General features: G+C 43.5%; 2 protein-coding genes across 2 annotated transcripts in view; one reads left to right on the forward strand and one right to left on the reverse strand.

Annotated features, from left to right (window-relative positions):
- LOC135388575 (uncharacterized) overlaps positions 1-20166 on the reverse strand; it is a 225831-nt gene that overhangs the window by 170953 nt on the left and 34712 nt on the right. The window lies entirely within an intron of this gene.
- On the forward strand, positions 10479-17487 carry LOC135387690 (uncharacterized). The gene is made up of 12 exons (XM_064616790.1): positions 10479-10526; positions 12767-12967; positions 13072-13314; positions 13424-13477; positions 13848-13949; positions 14833-14910; positions 15161-15256; positions 15307-15420; positions 15500-15568; positions 15629-15840; positions 16415-16574; positions 16795-17487. The coding sequence occupies exons 1-12, from the start codon at positions 10511-10513 to the stop codon at positions 16941-16943; spliced, it is 1494 nt and encodes a 497-aa protein (XP_064472860.1). The 5' UTR covers positions 10479-10510; the 3' UTR covers positions 16944-17487.

A 20166-nucleotide genomic window follows, 5' to 3' on the forward strand; every position in this document is an offset into this window, starting at 1 on the left:
GCTTTTAGCGAGAGCCCGCCTAGCTCCATTGAAAGAACTCTCGTTTCCGCGTCTCCAACTGCTGGCATGCCTGCTGTCCACGCGTCTTTATCGCCATATCTCGACGGTAGAAGCCTTACAGGTTGCTCCCATTCACTTCTGGACGGATTCAAGCATCGCGCTCTAATGGATTCACTGCGACGCGAACACTCGCACCTGCTTTGTCAAGTCGATGGTGGCAAAAATCTTATCGTCTTCACGACCGGAACAATGGCGGCACTGCAACGGACGCGACAACCCCGCAGACCTAGTGGCCCGCGGCATCTCCGCCAGGTGCCTACGAAACAGCCCGCTGTGGTGGAGTGGTCCTCCCTGACTGTCCGCAGGCGATATCGGCCCTCCTACCATCCCAGACCCAAATGTCAACGACACCTGCATGACGGTGAGCACTGCACCGGAAGCTCCCGATACCGAAGTGATCGTTCATCCAGTGTCGGCTACGCAGAACTGGATGGACCCCTCAGCTTACAGCACCCTCTCTCGACTGCTCCGCGTTACGGCCTGGTGCGCTCCGTTCGTCCGCAACAGTAGGCCCCGCCAACCGTGTACAACGGTTCCACATACGTCCGAAGAGCTTCGGCACGCCAAAACCATATGGGTCTCACATGTCCAAACCGAAGCCTTTCGGCACGACATCTTGGCACTCACACACGGCAGCGCCGCTGCGGCATCTTCGTCGGTACGTGTTTTCCAGCCATTTCTCGACGCCTCCGGAATACTGCGCGTCGGCGGTCGTCTTCACCAACTTCAAGATTCGTACCAGATCAAGCATCCCATCCTCCTACCCCCGAAGCATCGATTCACGGAGCTCATCATACTCGACGCCCACCAGCGCTTGCTACACGCCGGCGTGCAAGACACCATCGCAGAGGTCCGAAGCACATTTTGGGTTGTCCGCGGACGGCAAACCACAAGGCGTGTCCTTCGCTCATGCTTGACCTTCCGCAGACTAAGGGCGCACCTTGAGACAGCCCCAGTGTCACCTCTACCTCGGGAGCGTATAACGCCGGCAAATCCGTTCACAGTTGTCGGCGTAGATTTCGCGGGACCGCTCTATATCTCAAGGTCAGCTTTTCCCAAGACGTACGTAGCCCTTTTCACGTGCGGTGTCACAAGGACAGTCCACCTCAGTAGTGTGTAGATTAACTCTACAGCCAGGAAATGACGTCAAACAGGAAATGACGTCATCAAGGACGTATGACGCCACTCCAGGCCGCAGCCGCTCCGCCCTCGTATCAGTGAGGTCAGTGGATAAGATAGTTAATCAGTGACGTCACATAGTTAATCTTAGTGATATGATATCAATGATAAGATTAAGTAACAATAATGACGTCATGGTGAAACACACTAGGAATCGAACTTGGGTCCTTTAGGTTGTCAGACAAGCGTCTTAAGCCACGGGCTCTACATGTTCACTTGCGTCGCTAATCAGGATAGAATTGTGTGGGGTGGAGAGGTTGTTTGATTTCTTTTACGCCAGGTGGCGTCATGGGGAGTTGAGTTCGTTCATCTAGAGATGGCAGCACTTCCAGCAAATTTACCGCCGTTCAACAGATGGCGCTACTTGCGCCCCCAAATTTAAAATTTCGCGCCCATTTGACTTCGCTCTTGGTTTAAAAGAACTCCTCACGATCATGTTGTTTTCATTTTAGAAAAAGAAAAACAATGGCGAGCCAGTTCTATGTCAACTTACTGTCAAACGCCTCGAATGATGTATTTCCTAGTAACACAATGAGCAAGTTCAGAGTTAAACTAGCTCAGCCAGTGCAATTAGATGGAAAGTGGGAGGTTGCTCTGGCGGAGGTGAATATCCCATTTGCAATTAATAATGTCACAGATATCGTTAATGGTATATCGGAGACTAGCCTCTTCGGTGGCGTAACCACGACAGAGCAAGTTAAGTTTCTTGCGGGAGAAAACATTATTGTACCTTTTCGTCAACTTCTAACGAAACACTTCAAAAACCAAGCCAAAATAATACGAGTCAGTGGTCATTATGAAATACAACTTCCACTAAATACTGGTCTGGAATTAAGTTCAACTCTCTCTGCTAAGCTTGGCCTTCCTGAAAAGATTATCGGTTCTTCGGAATTGGATGAAGGCCAGCCAGTAAAAGTATTGAAATATCAGGTGGACACTGAAGAGAAAGTCACCCTAATCACGTATCGTTCACGTACAACCAAATACGAAGTTCCAGAAGGGTATTATGAGTCAGGGAAGGACCTCGCCGATGCGATAAATCACGCATATCGAGCAAACTTACACCTACCAGAAGATGCTCGTCTCATATTTTACAATCCCTATAATGGAGTTTGTCAACTGGAACGTCGCAATGAGGGTTACGTTACATTTCACCCATATTTAGCTCTGATGCTTGGATTTGGAAAACGAACAACCTTCTCCAGTTTCACAGTTGCTCAGCGTGATGTCTGCCTCTTCCCCAGCGCAAAATTACATTTTCGTTTACAGCGATATCATCGAAAGTGAAGCTGTAGGTGATATAACCGCACCCCTTCTTCGACTTCTCCCATTTAGACTGCAGAGTCGGAATGAGGTTATGTCCTACTCTTTCACAAATCTTTACTATAAATATGTGACTGTCAAGGAGCTGACTAGCATTCAAATCGAACTGGCAAACGAGATAGGTGATTTCATTCCCTTCATTGCTGGTTCTGGTCGTGTGGGAGTAACATTACATTTTCGAAAATGCATATAACTCAGACACCCTGTTGCATATCGCATTTCGGCAGCGATAAACGAGATCAACCATTGCCACATTACTCAGCTCCTCTTTATCAAGTTGGATCTGGCTTTTTTTCTGATCTTTGGATCTGGCTTTATTTCTGAGTTGGTGCAGCGGTTTATACCTATACTGACTAAACAAGTAGCGCCCTATGTAGGTCGGAAACTTCTTGACACAGGACGTCACATAGCGGAGGAAGTGAAACAGGGAACAACGTTTGGAGAGGCACTAAGGAAAGGGGTTGGTCGCACCATCCATTCAACTCGTGACGAGTTGCTGCATAGACTCAGAGGGAAGGGTAGGAAACGTAATAAAAGCAAGGGCAACAGAATTGATCGATCAGTAAAACCAACGAAGAAATGAAGAAAGGTTGACTTTTTCACCTGAGGAAAAAAAAGATGTCTACCATCGCCTTAGTACATAAAAATTCTTGCTTCTGCACAACGAATCAGTTGGACCTGTTTTCTGTTCCACCGACAAACTTTTCTCTGGAGAAGTCAGAATATGTGGAGTTTTTCCCCATTTCTGCACCTACCTCGAGCGGTGTGACTGAATATAATGTTCCAGGTCTCGGAGGCGGCTTCTTTGATCTCCAGTCGAGTTTCTTACACATTCAATGTAGAGTTTTGCTTAAAAATGGAGACGCAGCACTGACTACAACTGGCAGTACAGTGACAAATGACAACGTTATTCCTGTACAAGCATTTGCATCTTCTCTCTTTCATCATGTCCACATTTATCTTAATTCGACTCTGGTATCTAATTTCGAACATTATGCCTACCGTTCTTACTTGGACATTGTTACAAATGCAAACAATGTTACTCAAACTCACACCTTGTCTGCAATGCTTTACGAACCAGATCCAGTGGGAGAATCTGAAAATTTTGCTATCCCCAACGAAGCAAAAGAACTTTTCGCACGCTATAAACGCACCAAAGGATCAACTCTCTGTGATCTTTATTCTCCTATCTTTAGCGACATCTGTCAGCAAGAAAAATTTGTCCTTAATAACACCGATATACGAGTGGTGCTAAGACAATGCACTGACGAATTTAGACTCCTCTCTGGTCCCAGCGAGACTGAAAAGCATACAATAGAGTTTTCTCGAATTGTGCTCTACCTCCGACGTGTGCAGGTTTCTCCAAGCGTACTCGTTGGCATTGAAAGAAGACTTCAAACGACACCCGCCACATACCTTCTTCGAGGTTTAGAGATTAAGTATAGGACAATCGCTCCAAACCAATCTCAGGTGATATTTGATGATCTCTATAGTGAACGAGTTCCTTCTAAGTTGACCGTATTGATGGTCAAGAGTGAAGCATATCAGGGTCATAGAGAACGGAACCCTTTTAAGCTTGAAAATTTTAAACTCAAAAGAGCAGTGCTCGACGTTGGCGGTCAACACTACACCGACGACTTCGACTTTCAACGAGACATCAATGCAAAGGGATACATCAATTTGCTTCACAAACTTAAGAGCAAGGATATACCTCTAGCTCCGGCTGCATATGCAAAAGAGACATTTATGCTTTATTATCACCTCACACCGGATGTGGAACTGCAGTCACTAAGTCCAGTGCTTCAAGCTAATGTTCGTCTCACATTGACATTTGCTGCTAACCTTACAGAAGTTGTCACGGTGCTCTTTGTTTCCGAGACACCTCGTGTTCTGGAAATAAACAAAGACAGACGCGTTAAATTCGTATAAACGAATCAAAATGGAAGAATCGGAATTTTATGCAGCTTTTGCTCGGAACCATTGCACAAGGACATGCTTTCGTGGAACTTTCGCTCGCGATGAAATTGCATTGCAAAAAGCTGGACCGGGTCTTTATGTGGTGAATACAGCTCCAAGATCTTCCCCGGGAGAACACTGGACCCTATTCCATATCTCTAACGATAGGAGCATTTCTTATTTCGATAGCTACGGAATGCGACCACTATACAAGGAGTTCTACAAATTCATACACCCAGCATCTTCATTTCACTACAACAGGAAACGACTTCAGGGATACGGCTCAGCCACATGTGGACTTTATTGTCTCTATGTAGGTAGTCTTCTCTGCTGTGGGTTTCTACTTGAAGAGTGTACTCGGAGGTTCTCACACACCAACTTTAAACTCAATGATAGGTTGATAGCAATACTTGTGCGTAAACAGATACCACGAAAAATAGATAACATGTCATGTTGTAGTGTACTCTAAAAGTGAATAAATTTGTTTTTGAAAAGAAAAGAGCCTTTATTTAGTCATCTTAGCAAGAAAAGTAGGATACATTACATCAGACAGCTCACAAAAATGGCGAAAAGTATTATACAGTCACAATTTCATCATCACTTTGAAAACAACTGAACTGAAACAAGCTGTTTTGCAAAGTACATACTCCACTTTTTTTTTGCAAACACTTTGAAAAAGTTTCATTATTTAAGGAAGTGACAACTCTCTCATTCACATAAAAAAACTTAGGAAAAAAGGTGCACTGAATAAGTCAAATGAAGATATGTACAATCAACACTCCTTTAGTGTTAAACACTTGTTAGAAAAAAAACACAAGAATAAAGAAAGGGTAACATCTATATTGATGGTAATTGGCTTTTCCATCATTTACCATCCTGTTGCTTCCATCTTTGTTTACACTTGTCCGATGCATACATATGATTAGGTGTGAAAACCAAAAGGGAACGTTTCAATTCCATCTGCACAAATGTAACGCTTTGTATCCAAAGGGTTGAGAGCAATCTTTGTCACTGAGACACTTTTGTTTACATTGTCTTTGCGCACGATCAGGTTGTGTTTAATAGAGTGTATTCTGCCATACTCAAGAGCGTCGGTGTACAGGGAATAAAGAAGCTTCTGTGCTTCAGAATGTTTCACACCTTTCGCACGGTTGTACTGCTTTTTGCTACTCAGTTCGAGAGGTATAGTTTTGGTTTTAGACAACAGAAACCGAGAATGTGATCACGAGGCATCTCGTTTTTAAACATTCCCAGTACCATCTTATTTTTCGCGGAATATAACGGATGATCGGGGTCATAGCTAGAGTTATCCAGATGCTTGTCAGCTAGTTCGAGAAGCGCTTTCTCTTCACTCAACTTTATGATGAAGGAATCTGTGTCCATATACAACAGTCTAGTATCTGGAGCTACACGAAGAAGGTGGTTGTGGTAAAAATCAAACATCTTCAGCTTGGGCAGTTCCAGTATCGCGAATCCTAGGTACAGTGGCTGTCTCATGCGGAGCACAGATTGAGAGAATTGGAAGAGTATAACATGAGAGCTCAGCGGTCGGAACTCCTTTAGGTTTGGTTTGAATAGGAGTCTGAGCACTTGTTCGTCGGTTACTGTGAGACGACAGTTGACAAACTTTCTAACCTGCATACACGAACGTCCGTACACGCTATTAATTGCAATCTTAGCTTGGGAGCTTTCGAAGGCATTCGTAGCTCGTTTTCGAAGATCGTAATTGAAGTCCACATAGGATCGGAGAAAGGGCTTTTGATTGAACTTTAGAACCCTGTGAACTTTGGTGAGACGCAAGCCCAAATGCACATACAACTGCAGATTGCGATAGTGTAGAAAATATCTCTCTTTGTCGAATAATGTCAACAGTAATTTTGCATCAGTAGCTTTCTCAGGAAGGTGAAACTTCTTCATCAATTCCTTTTGATACTCTGACAGCAGATCATAGGGAACTGACATTTTCTCGGGGGCAACTGGCAGATCTCTGTGACGTTGGTGGATTTCTTTGTCATATGCTAGATCTACATCGAGGAAGTATCCCATAGGTGCGTCATCTGGGAGGAGGGTTATATCCAAGTTCGTGATTTCATCCTCTGTGAGCCACTCGAAACCTCCGTAAGGTAGTGGTTCTCTCATTACTGAACCGTAAAGCCCATTAACGTCTATGTAGTGGATCAAGCTACTTGGGCTTTTGGGGTCAAACTGCTCTGTTCCTGGTACATTTGCAGTCGCTTTCCTCAGCGATCACTGTGTAATACCTCCTCGTATGCCATTTTCAATCAGCAGGTACGCGTCAGGGTCGTGAATCAACTCTAGCTCTACCTTACTCATTTTTAGGGCGCAAGACATGCTTAATCCGGGCAGAGACACAAAGTGAAAAGGTTCGATCTTGTGAAAGTCAAGTGTCCACTTACGAAAGCCCTGAAACACGTCTGCTAAAAGCAGTGCTTCTGTGAGTAAATATAGGTCTGAATACTCTCCCAGATTACGGAGTTGAAATTTTTCAAAGACCCTCTGTGCATGACAATAATCTTCTTCACTTACTTCTGTCCCATTCAAAGTGTTGAAGAATTGATCCCGAGGAGGTAGAGAAAGCTCATTGTAGGCTTCGAAAGTGGTGACAAAATTGTAACAAAACACTCCTTTGCGAACAACTAGTTGAAAGTGTTCTTCGTTTGGAAAAAATTGACGAAGACAACGAAAGTTGTCTTCACCTTTCTCACGTAGATTTTTCACTAATGTTTCGAGACTTGCATTCAAGAAGTTTAAACTATCTAGGAATCGATAAGAGCCAACGTCTATAGCCTTGAATTTTTGGGAGCTACTGGCAATCACCTTTATGTCTACTTTCTTAAGCAAATGCAAGTGAGACAAAAGAAAACTCAAGTCATAGTTGGCATTGTGTGCAATGATTGGAATCTTAGGAGGCACTCTCAGTTTCAAGTTACAGGTGTTACACAAAGTTTGTCGAAATTTTCCACTTACATGGTCATGGTCACGAACTTTTTGCTACTTTGCAAAAGATTCCTGGCAAACGTTGCAGTGACTTGCTGTGGCATGCTGCTGCTCGTTTTCTGCGGTCATTTCTAGAGGGGCAATTGTACGTATCCATTCCAAAATGTCGTCATGGAGTCTGTGCAGTAGCTCCATAAAGACAGTGACACAATTAGGTCCACGATACAGATGCTTTTGGAGGACATATGAGTCGGATGCGCGTATCACTAACAGACAAAATGAAGAGGGGATATGATCCTAATACACATTTCCTGAATCCAGACACGGTGACAGCACACTTTCAAAGTCATACACACAGTAGAAGGGAACTTCTGACATGAGATGTTCCCCTGCAAATGCTAATGTCTCTCCCTTCTTTGGGTAAATGGTCTTGGCTACTTTCTGTTGCTTACACATACTTAAATGACACTTCAGACTTCCCTCTGAGCAGAAGCCCATTGTACATCTTTTACAATGAAATTGTCCACGTGGAACAAACAATCCATTAAAATTTGCGATGAGCACAAAATGAGAGTCAACTAGTAACAAGTCCACATGTTTCTGACGCTCCTCATCAACAACTTTGATGGGGTAAATGTAGTTTTCTTCCTTTTCGTACGCGTACACATTAATGCTAATTTCATTACGTTTCTCAAATATCTCTACACCTTTTGGGAAAGCTACGGGAAATGTATCAGGAAATACATACTGTGTTATGGTCTGTAGGAAGATGCCCTCCGCCTGTGATGCGAGGCAGGATGTAGTCCAGCAATCACGGAGAAGACAAAACACATGTTCTCTTCATCTTCATGTAGTCCGTAATCCACATTCAACAGGGAACGATACTTTCGTTTCAATTCACTCGGTAACTCAAATTGGGAACATCCAATTAGTTGAGGAGCCAATGTTTAGAATACAAGCAAGAATGCGAAAGAGAAAAAAACCGGAGCCTTGAATTTCTAAGTTTTCTAATGTTTGTGCTATCTCACTACTCGACTGTGCAATCGAAGGCAGTACATCTCCCTCTAACCAAACAGTTCTCACTTTAGAAGGTACAAAATGAATCTCAAGTCATAACTCCTCATCGGGCGTATGTCGCCCAAGTTCTACTTTAAGAAATGTGAAGTAGCGCAGTGGGAATCCAAAGTGTCGCAATACATTAGCAAGATAGTGTTCATACTCATGAAAAAACGTTGTCACTTCATGCCCCGCCTCGTCTCTGTCATGTAGATGCAACTCGAAGCGTTTCGTGTAGTTCCGTAGTGTGCAGAGAGTCTCACAAAATGGTATGCAGGGTGTCTGGAGTTCGTGAACGTTTGCCAGATGAATTTGGAGTCCCTCTATTGATGTATAGTACTGACGTTCGTGTTGAGGACATAAGTGACAGGTCACCATGATGTGGAGAGAAGTGTCTCAGGATGGGAGCTGCCGATATGTCGATGTATCATCGCTTTTTCTTCCCATGAGTGAATAGAATGTCGGGCGAAGCAACTCTCTTGCCATCTTTGAATCTCTCCTTTTTCTCAATTTTAAGATTTGGCAGTTGTCTCATCTCCTCTAGATCATCCTCTGTCAAACGCTTAAAGCGACTAGGAAGGTAGAACTTTACACGTTTGTCATTCTCCATCAACACTTCTACATAGACCGCTTCGCCGTACACCGTGTCAATCTTTCGCAAATCCAAGACCTCCAGCTTTTCATTCTTCGGTAGGGTACTCATTTTCTGAATATCTCCATCTCCAGGTTTCTTGAGTTTATCGAGCTTATCCAAAATAGATGTCATACCTTCTCTTGTGGTGATTTCTCACTCTGGCTCACTTATTCTTTTCTACACACAGAGTGAAGCTGAAAATAAGAATAAATATAAGCACACTTTCCCACATATCGGAGCGAAAGGAAAAAAGTGTAACGTACCCTTCCTCCTGTGAGGATCTGTGCGAAGAATCGTCATGGAGGGCAGTCTTATATAGCGCTTTGCGAACAGTGCATGCATAGACATGTTTGACTTTGTTGGTTACCTTCTCTGACGTAACCAATCACGTGCTCATCACATGTCTAGACAAGTTTGAACAGGAAAAAGTAAGAAAAAAAAACCGTCTAGAACAGACTTGTTCCGAAAAAAAAGATACAGTCACAGACTCATATTGCATGTTTGCACAAACTGAAAGTGCTGGAACTTGAGAATTCTACACTGACTTGCTGCACAAGATATACAGATATGAATTTCTCAGCTCCCATATCCAACATTGACAAACTAAAGGAGTGCATAAAGGTTAAGTGTTGTTTGCCATTTATCGTTTTCATAAAAAAACACACATGCTTGAAGAAAAAAAGAGTAAAAGTCTTATGTAATGTACTATTTATACCAGTCTTCATTTACTTGGAAGAGATGACTGAGGTTAGACCTTATAGGTTTATCACTCCTGTCTCAATGACTATATCTGGACAAAGTCAAAGTGGAAAGACGACACTCGTTACACCCCAGACAACACGAAACTTTCTTGGGACGTCCGAAAAAAGTCCCAACGTCCGACGTCCCGCGATTGTAGTCCCCGGAACGTCCCTGGAACGCGCTTGGCAGGCAATTACTTTGCTTTTTGTTATATGCTGTACAATATCCCCTAGGCGTCCCATGTGAGCATCTTATAGGAGCCTTCAGAGCGCGGGACGAATAACTGTGTGCGTTCGCGGCAGATGGCGCTTTCAAGAAAAGCGCCCTGCATCAGTACTGAAAGCACCAAAAACCATTAAAAAAGTATTCATAATCGCAACCATGTCATCTTGTACCTTGGTGGGAGCGAAATGGAAATATCTAGAGATCCTCGTAACGCGAAGCCGTGAAGTTAAACGTTAAACTAGTACGCAGATGCGGCTGGCTGAAACTGCATCCAAATATGTGGCGCGAAAGCGTACGTTTCTTTGTCACTGTAGCCGCCATATTGGATTGGCATGTATCAAGCGAATGAGCGTCGGCGGTGAGCGGCGAGCTTCAGTGATGGACAAGGAAAAAGGTATGTTTATATTGTTTCTGTAAAAGCGCAAGCCCCTTGCAACGTGTTCCCAGCTCTGATTGGAAAAAAGAAATTGACGTGCAATCCTCGCACATGAATTTGAGAGGCTCGCTGTGTGAGACGCTGTGCCTTTGCAGAAATGCTGCCGTCTAAAACGACATTTCACCGTCGCGTAAGGCGCGGAATTGAACAGAGTTTGTGCGCAGTTGGTAGTACAATAAGCAGAGAAGCCAGTAGTGGAATTCCCGCTTCAACAACCGCAGAATCACAGGAAACAGCAGGGACTCCTAACACGGTGCCACAAATCTTACCACTGGATCTCAACCTAACTACTCTGCAGAGAGAGCAACGACACCAACAGTGTGAAGTCGAACAGAATTCAAGTCCCGACCCCTCAGACCACCCACTAATTGTTCCCGAAGTCTCATTCGAGCACCGGCTGAGACAATGGGCAGTTGAGTCTGCAGTGCCGCACACTCATCTAACAACACTTCTTGTTCTTCTGCGGTCCCAGCCATCGTTCATAACTCTCCCGTCGTGTGCTAGAACCTTGCTGCGCACACCACGAGAAGCGAGTTGCATTATCGAGATGGCAGAAGGCAGATACTGTCACTTTGGACTGGCTGTTGGCCTGCAGCATGCACTGAAAGGGCAGCGTTTTTCAAACGAGGAAATTCTTATCAACGTGAACATTGATGGCTTACCGTTGACAAAGAGCACAAAAGATCAATTCTGGCCAATATTGTGCAAAATCAAAAACAGTAACTGCTCCCCATTTCCAATTGGTGTTTATTATGGCAAGTCGAAAAGCATCTCTGCCAACACCTTTCTTGAGCCATTTGTAACTGAGCTGTGTGATGTTCTGACCAACGGAGTGCTCATAGAAGAGAATGTTGTCAGAGTGGTTCTAGTCGGCATTATTTGCGATGCACCAGCAAAAGCTTATGTGTTGGGAGTTAAGGGTCACAACGCATATTTCAGTTGTACGAAATGTACTACGGAGGGGAGCTACCAGAACGGTCGAGTTTGTTTCCCTGAACTGGATGCACAACTAATGACCGATGATGCATTTCGTCGTCGTGTGAATGAGGACCACCACATAACTGACACCATATTAAAGAACTTGCCGATTGATTTGGTTAAAGCAGTCCCACTGGACTATATGCATCTGGTGTGTCTTGGGGTAATGCACAAACTTCTGATGCTGTGGTTCAAAGGGGACAAGGCGTACCGCCTTGGAAGCAGCGTAAGAGACCAAATATCTGTTCAGTGCCTTAAAGTTGAGCCCCATATGTGTTCAGATTTTAGCAGGCGACCTCGTACGCTCACGGAGCTCGAGAGATGGAAGGCTACAGAGTTTAGGACGCTGCTGCTCTACACTGGACCCATAGTTTTGCTTTCGCTAGTTCCTGGACCTTTTTTTTCAAATTACATGGTATTGCACACAGCCATAACCATCCTATGCAGCCCTGTCTTATCTAAAGACTATGTTGATTATGCTGAAAAGCTGCTAAGGCACTTTGTCGAGGTCTACACTTCTCTTTATGGAGCGTACAATGTGTCACACAATGTACACAACTTGATACACTTAGCAGACGATGTTCGAGAACATGGTGCTTTGGACACGTGGAGTGCCTTCCCATTCGAAAATTTTATGCAGACCATCAAATCAACCCTGAGGAAGCCAGAACGTCCCCTGGAGCAGCTCTACAACCGAATCATGGAAAAACGTAACCTCCCATGCACCAATATCAATGCTACGCAAGACACACCTCATTTTGCAATCAGCCATAATTCAGGACCACTCCCAGTGAGCTGCGTAGGCCCGGAGTACAAGAAAGTAACTATTCCTGGGAAATTCACTCTGCGTACAACGAGGCGTGACAATACTTGCATCGTCGCTGATGGTTCAGTTGTGCGCATAGATAACATTGCGTTCAGGTCCTCCACGAAGGAACCTGTTGTGATTGGCAGAAAATTCCTAAGCACCGGAGACTTATATACTCATCCCTGCAAGTCATCGATTTTTGGGATAAAAGTAGTGCACAGCCTTTCACCTGTGAATGTGTGGTCCCTATCCGAGATCCAACAGAAAGCTCTGAGGCTCCCCTTCAGAGATAGATTTGCTGTTTTCCCTCTGGTGCATATGCAGTAATGTCTCATCTGTTATCAAGACTGTCATCTTGCACTCTTTATTGTGTGTGAAACCAAGTACAGCTCACATCACTTCTAACCGTTAGGGGTGAAGACCTATGTCGTGGTTAAGTTCCCAGATGAAGAAGATTCTGTCGCCATGATACATGGCAGCTGGATGGTCGACGGAGGGAGGTGCATGTGGCCAAATGAAAAGGACACTGGCAAGCTCAAGCATTCTATTATGAGGGGAACTGTACCGCAGCATCACTGGTCCAAGCATAGATGTGTCGTGCTATCATCATTTGGTATGTAATAGCAACTTTTGCACGTAATTGATGGCACAATGCAAAATAGTAATGGGATGTGTCATATGTGACTATCTGTGTTGTGCTCTTTATGTTCATACCAGACACGTACGAGGAGGCACATACAAAACTCAAAAAGGCTGAAATGACCTCCGATCTTGCAAGTGACACAGAACTAGGCAGGGGAAAACGGAAAAAGAGAAGGACAAATCGGGGCAGTCCACATGACCACGACGAAGTGCAATTCCACGACAGTTGGACAACTGATTCTGAAGAGTGTGGTTACGCACCGCCAAGGCCACCAACTCCACCAACGTATTTTGACTTGTCGCACCAAGTGAACAGGAGTGAGTCTCAAAACATCTGGTGCAGACTGTCGCCAGAAAATGTTTGTGATATCTGTGTTTGTGCTTATGTTTGAAGCTATGGATCCAGGTTCTTTCTTTTTTTATATAGGGCAGTCCACGGAAGTGCAGTCAGTGCCAGAGACACAAGGAAATCATGAGCATGGTAAGAGCAAGACCTTCAGCTTCCGCTGTGATAGCTGCGATGCATAATACCTCCATTAGGTGTACTTACTAAATCAGTAACAAAGTAGACGTACAGTGAAAGCGAGAGCGTGGGACAATGACAAGTACTAACAACAAGCTGAAGTATTTACTCCTTGTCGGTGTTACTAAAGTTATCACAGTAAAGTAACTGCGCATAGCAAGCACTGAGGAGGAACCCTATATCGCATTGAACAGCAGTCTGTGTGAATTCGTGCACGTGCCACTGCTTTGATGGTGGTGTGGTTATGACAGTGGAGCTATTATTTGTTATGTTAATAGGATTCAATTGCTTATTTTATTTCTGTCACGTTTTATGCTATTTCTTTCAGTCGCTCTCGGGCGTACTTACCCATTTCCGCGATGGACAGAAGCTCAAGGAAGAGAACCTCCTCCTATTGAAGTGCCATCAGCATCAACTACGCCACACACATGTATTTCAATCTTTACAGTAATATCCCTGTTGCATGTAATTTCTATACATGGTGGAATCACCTCAAATACAGGGTGTCACCGGATTCTTAATTAAAAAAAGCTACAAGAGCAGTATACATGTTCTTGCAGTTCTGTTCTATGGCCAGGCGGGCATCCTGTGGAAGAAAGTATATAACTGCCAGGTGACTAATAACTTAAAGAACATTAGTTGACTTTGTAATTAGGAAATGTTGGACAAAAGCGAGATAATAGATTGAGATGCTATCTTCGAACGGCATTCCACATTTTGAAAAATCATGCAACCTGTACGTCCGTCAAAATATCCATACGCAAATTTTGATATGCAGGTGAGACTAAACCCAAACCGCATGGCTGTGGAGGGCATCACCCTCGCCAACGGAGGCTTATCTGGGCGTGAAAGTGGTTTATAGTGGCACACTCCAATTATCTCCATTCCTCCAGAGCACGTGGCCCTCTGATGTCAAATGAACGTAATCCCTGCGTCCTCAGTCGCCTTGGTTCTGGCTCGTTTGCATACCAAATTCAGGGATTAAAAGATAAAAAATAATTGATTAAAATAATAGTTGAAATTAATAACTAAGAGGTAATTAATGAACTTAAGGTAATTAGTTTTCTGGTAGTTAGATAATCTACTCCAAAGGATGTTCGCCTTTCTGAAGAACTCAACTGCAAAAACATTTATGCCGCTTTCAGCATTTTAATAAACATTCTTTAAAAGCTGAAAATAAACATCTTGTATGCACTCACTAAGCAGTACAGTTCTCAAGTTTTATGGTTTTAATTCTAGTGGAGTATGCCAATAATTAAATGTTGGACCAATTAAGCATGTTTTCTGACACTAAGTGCTACACTTAATTTCAGGGGTGCAGCCAGTGCAGTACTTACCGCAGTCTGCCGACCCCTCGCCACCAGGGCTCGTACAAGACTCTCGTTGCCAAAGTGAGATGGAATTCTTTCCCACATCTAGAACTAAGGGCTAAGAAAAACTAGATTTGCAAAGTAGCTGAGGATATCCATTGCTTCCATGTGTTCATTACCAGGCGACCAAGAAGACATAGTATACCGTCAACGATAACAGGGCATAAGTTTGCCGCGCACACAAAACTTTCTTTTTTACTTCAGGTACCTGCCATGTGCGGTCCTCATTAGCTAATATGTGTGCTGAGGAAAGTACACTTTTCTATTGTAGGTTCCCAGCTCATGTCTACGGACTGCAGGCCACAGCAGTTATCCCGTTTTCCAGGGGTGACTCACCCACAGCTGCAGTGTACTTCGCCTCTTCAAAGTAATCTGAATTGGGAGACTAAACACATTATAGCTTTCTTGTGGTTGCAGGCATTGGTGCCGACTTTGTGCGAAGCATTTCTGCCCCGACCACATCCCTACGGCATGATCTGAATGTCGATTACCGGAGAGAAACAGCACGGAGAGAACAGCAGTCGTGTCACGGTACGTAATGGGCATTGATTAGACTTATGAGCAATTGAGCAGGCCTGAGATATACAAATGTCCGGTGAATGAATTCTAGCTCCGCGCAGAGGATCTGACCACGAAGGAAATAATCGTTGCGATTATCCATCCAACAGTCCTGGCCATGGTATGAAATGCATGTTTTTTTTTTCGTTGGCTGTCCTTAATTTGTCTTTGTAATTTGTAGCATTTGAAAAGGAGGTTTTGAAGATCTTACACATTCTTAAAGTGACCCAGCAGTCACAAAGTGAGCAGCTGTCTACGATACTACAGCGTTTTAGCACAATGGACGATGCATCAGAGCAACAGATCTGCCTAGATAGACCATTCCAGACACTTGCAGACTTTTTGGAATTTGAAGACGACCTTGCTGAAAATCCTGCTAAACGAGCTCAACTGGTAAGTTTGCTACGAAGACTTATGATCTTATATTGCATATCGTGGAGTATAATCAGTCCCTATAAAGGACAATGGGCATTCAATGCTTCTGGTATTGTTCAGTCCTGTTGATTTAAATGCAGATAGGTTGGAATAGGGAAGGTAAAACATGTGTTAATGTAAGCTATGGCATTTTTGTTTGGTATGATATGGCAAAGTGAGAAGGCGTGATCTAAGCGAATTGCATGAATTTAACCATGACTGGACTGGCCATGTGTATCTAACCAGATTTTTGCATATGTGATGAGCACTGCATTGTAACTGCTTGTTATTCCTCACATTCAGGTAAGATTGTGGCAATGGAAATGCATAATTTTGTTCTCAGCAGATCAAGAACACAAAACCAATAATTTTGCTTCCTTTGCATTTTCCAATTGTTTTCTGAACAAATTGCAATTTCTTCTCAGATATTATTTTGTTCCCCTATATTATTGTGTATGTCATTGACACAGCTGACACAAACTTGTGAATGCTTGAATAATCTATTTTAATATATGTCTTGTGCAAACATTTATTCTGTTTACTTCTGACTTAGAAAAGGTACTTCAAGTCCATTGGGGGCAGCACGACCCGAGAATCTGTCTTCAGGATCCTGTCACGTCTCTTGCATTACAAGGTCGGGCGAGAGTACAGTTTATACGGAAGCAAGGGGAAACGGAGGTTCAGTGACCTCACGACTTGGAAAATCATGCAGAGTATGTATCACACTGTTGAGCATCTGCATCACTTGATCTGCGTCGTTTCCAACACTACAAATTGTACAAGAGCATGCAGTGATGAGGCACTGAAGGGTGTAATGGCCATAGGGAAACAAGGCTCTTGCAGCTTTCTTGCAGCTTGTTTTTTTTAATTTTGTTCATTCTCTGTGTGAGTATACTAGGTTGCTAGCAACTTGCCTGTTTTCATTATTCGCAGACCACTTGACAGAGTCTCATGGTACCCCCGGCCCTGCCACACTGAAGGAGGTGGAACAAGCTACCATGTCATGGCTGCGCCATGCACCACAAGCCCATGATCGTCAGAAGCAAAAGGAAGGTCAGGAGTGCAGCAGACAAGAACCATAAGTAACGACTGCCTCCAAATGTCGTTTAGTACAAAATGATTGGAACTGTTTTTTTTTCTGCATTTTAGGCGTTTAACTAGCGGGCATTCGTTTTCCTATGTTAGTTGGTAGTCCTTTTCACCTGTGTGTGCATTTTTGGTCGCTGGCCACGCCATTTACCTTTAGTTGTACTAAGTGTTTTCATTAGCATAGTATTCTGTAGCAGACACCATTTTTATCTGCACTTGTCAAAAGCAGAACTTAAAGCTCAGTTATGCATCATCATTCTCATGATTCAAGAACCACTGCTGATTGTACGTTATGTGCAGCCCTGATCCTTCAGTTCTCACCATAGCTCGGCATTTTGGTCATGGAACTCGCGGTCAAAACCATCCGGTAAGGCATGAGCTCACAGATATGCCATGTCGACTTCCACATCAGTTCGTACCCTATGACTGAGATCACACCCTATCAGACGATTGTGACCCTGAGTTTTGTGGCCCAAAATGTTGAGCTATGGTTGCGACGTACAATGTGTTTGAGCTTTAGCTGTAGTCATTGATACTGTCACATCAGTAACTTGTTCTATTTGGCATTGTTGTAAAGTGGATTTTGTTTCCTTTTTAAGTTACATAAGTGTTTATCTGTTCACACTGAACAGCAACGGCGAGCTTGGTTGTATCCCGTCATATTGGTGTGCCATTCCTTTCACTGTTGCCAGGAGCTTTTCAAAGCCTGCACCTTAGTTCTGGTCACTTGCACTACCACATCAGTTATACGTTCTATTTGGCATTGTTGTAAAGTGAATTTTGTTTGTTTCCTTTTTGAATTACATAAGTGTTTACCTGGTCACACTGAACAGCAACGGCGAGCCTGGTGGTATCCCGCCATGATGCGCCATTCCTTTTCACTGTTCCGAGGAGCTTTTCAAAGCCTGCGCCTTCGTTCTGGTCACTTGCACTACCACATCAGTCATATGTTCTATTTGGCATTGTTGTAAAGTGGATTTTGTTCGTTTCGTTTTTGAGTTACATAAGTGTATTAGTAAGTGTAAGTTACATGGGTATGCATTGAACAGCAACGGCGAGCTTGGTTCTGTCGCTCTACACTGGTGCATCATACGTTTTTACCTTTGCCAAGGACTTTCCAAAGCCTATGTGTCAGGTGAACATGTCCTTCGCTGTCAAGGCAAAAGCATTTGCCTGTTTTGTTGAACTATTTAAGACTCCAGTTAAGAGTTGGAATAGGCCTGGTGTTAGACTATAAAGCTTGTCCTGAAGTTAGTGCAGATATTTGCACTATTTATTATTGTATAACCTTTTTCACGTTATAGCGCTTCAATTGACATGCATCTTCCACATGTCTAGTATGTACCTGGCGATTTGCAATATATTTTCCTGTGGTACAGTGCACATGTACCCGTGGTTGACACGGCCTGTGATATTTTATTGTGATACTTTACACAGTAGGAGTTCTACATGATATACCTTTGTACTTCTATTTTCGAGAGAAACAAGGGCAATTTAATAAAATTTTGTGAGTTCTGACTCAAATGTGCTCTTCTATACGTGTAACAGCAGTGTACCAGCAAGGTACAAGCAGTGGATTCGTGTAGGAACGTCACGAAATCTGCAGCCAGGAAGCTAGCTTCTCAGGATAGCACTTGTGCCATACAGGGCAGCCTGCTTCCAGTGCACACAGTGTGTACTAACAAGGTCCCTATGAAGTCCCTTGAGGTTCCCAGCGGACATCCACGGGACACGAACGGTGACATACTTCGGCGTTCCACTTGGACCTTGTGGGGAGCTGCATGGGAGGAGTTGCGTGCATCCCAGGGACATGCACCACATCCCGCAAAAAGCATCCCATGAGCATCCCTCGGATCCGCTCGTGTTGTCTGGGACGTTTGATCAAGCATAGAGCCACTGTCTTCGATAAACCTTTCGATCGTATACTATACATATACTTGTACAAGCAACCTATTTTTGACGATTTTCCCGAGGTAACTTTCAGTCAAGATATTCCCACTAACCTGGAGGATGTTAGAAATTCTTTAATCATATTTGACGATTGCTTGGCTGACAAGAAAAGGCTAAAAGAAATCTGTAACTTCTATGTAGCTGGATGCCACCATCTCAACTATTCGGCCATCTTCATTACTAAATATTTATTTGTTAATGATCCCCTGTATAGATGTATTCAGTTCAATAGCAGTGCTCTAATTCTATGTCGTTCTGCTCGAACTGTGGATCAATTACAAATACTTTCACGACAATTTATTGGACGGAACAAAAGCGACTTATTGACAAGCATATATAAGGATGCTTGTAAGAAACCGTATTCATACATCGTAATTGACTTGTCTCAAAATTGTTCAGACCACTATCGAGTGTGGACGAACATATTTCCCGACGATCATCGCCAAATAGTATATAAAACATGAAACATGTAAAGAAGAATATTCATTTTCTTCACTTGCTCGCAGAAACTATGTCACCCGAGCAACGTTATTATCTTTTGGAGCATGCTACAAAGGATCAGTTGAATACGGTCAGAGAAATTTGTAACCTTTGTGAAGGAAACGTCACAGTAACTCCGAGAGTAAGAAAGCAATTAAAACCTTACGCAGCATCAATTCGCTTTTTGGCAAAACGAGACGCAACGGGGGTCAAGAAAGCTAAAAAGGTCTTGCAACAATCAGGTGGTTTTCTGCAGTTTCTATTACCACCTTTGTTGGGTCTCATCTCCTCATTGGGTGGAAGAGCGATTGCAAAAGCAATCGGAGTATAATCGATGCAGAAATACGAACTTGTACCTTACCGAGAAGATCACATCCCAAATATATTGAAGAAAGATGAACCGGATGACATCAAGGCAAAAGAGATTTATTTATTTTTTATTTATTTTATTTATGTGAATACCTCAAATGCCCGCGAGGGGCGTAATTCAGTATCTTCACTCTTTGCTACATTCAAGTAGAGCTGCAAAACAACATACAAGCGAAACACTTCCTGGATCGCGAGAAGAAGGAACACAGACCGAGGAAGGGGAGAAAAGTGGCACAATTGTTGGTTATATGAGTATTGGTTATAAGGTCAGAGCAAACCAACTTCTGCAACTTCTACAACCAACAATCTCCTGGAATGCGCAAACCTTCGAAGTAATCGTTGACGGTCAAACGTTGGAGAATAGTAATATAATCGATCTCGTTTATTATCTTGTCTCAAGAGCGAGAAATGTTCCAA

The sequence above is a fragment of the Ornithodoros turicata genome, chromosome 3, assembly GCF_037126465.1.
Source record: "Ornithodoros turicata isolate Travis chromosome 3, ASM3712646v1, whole genome shotgun sequence".
NCBI classification, from domain to species: domain Eukaryota; kingdom Metazoa; phylum Arthropoda; class Arachnida; order Ixodida; family Argasidae; genus Ornithodoros; species Ornithodoros turicata.

Coding starts and splice junctions, on each gene's coding strand:
- LOC135387690 (XM_064616790.1), top strand. Junction 15,257..15,306: donor GTGTACTTCGCCTCTTCAAA/GTAATCTGAATT, acceptor TTGTGGTTGCAG/GCATTGGTGCCGACTTTGTG. Junction 15,841..16,414: donor CTGCTAAACGAGCTCAACTG/GTAAGTTTGCTA, acceptor CTTCTGACTTAG/AAAAGGTACTTCAAGTCCAT.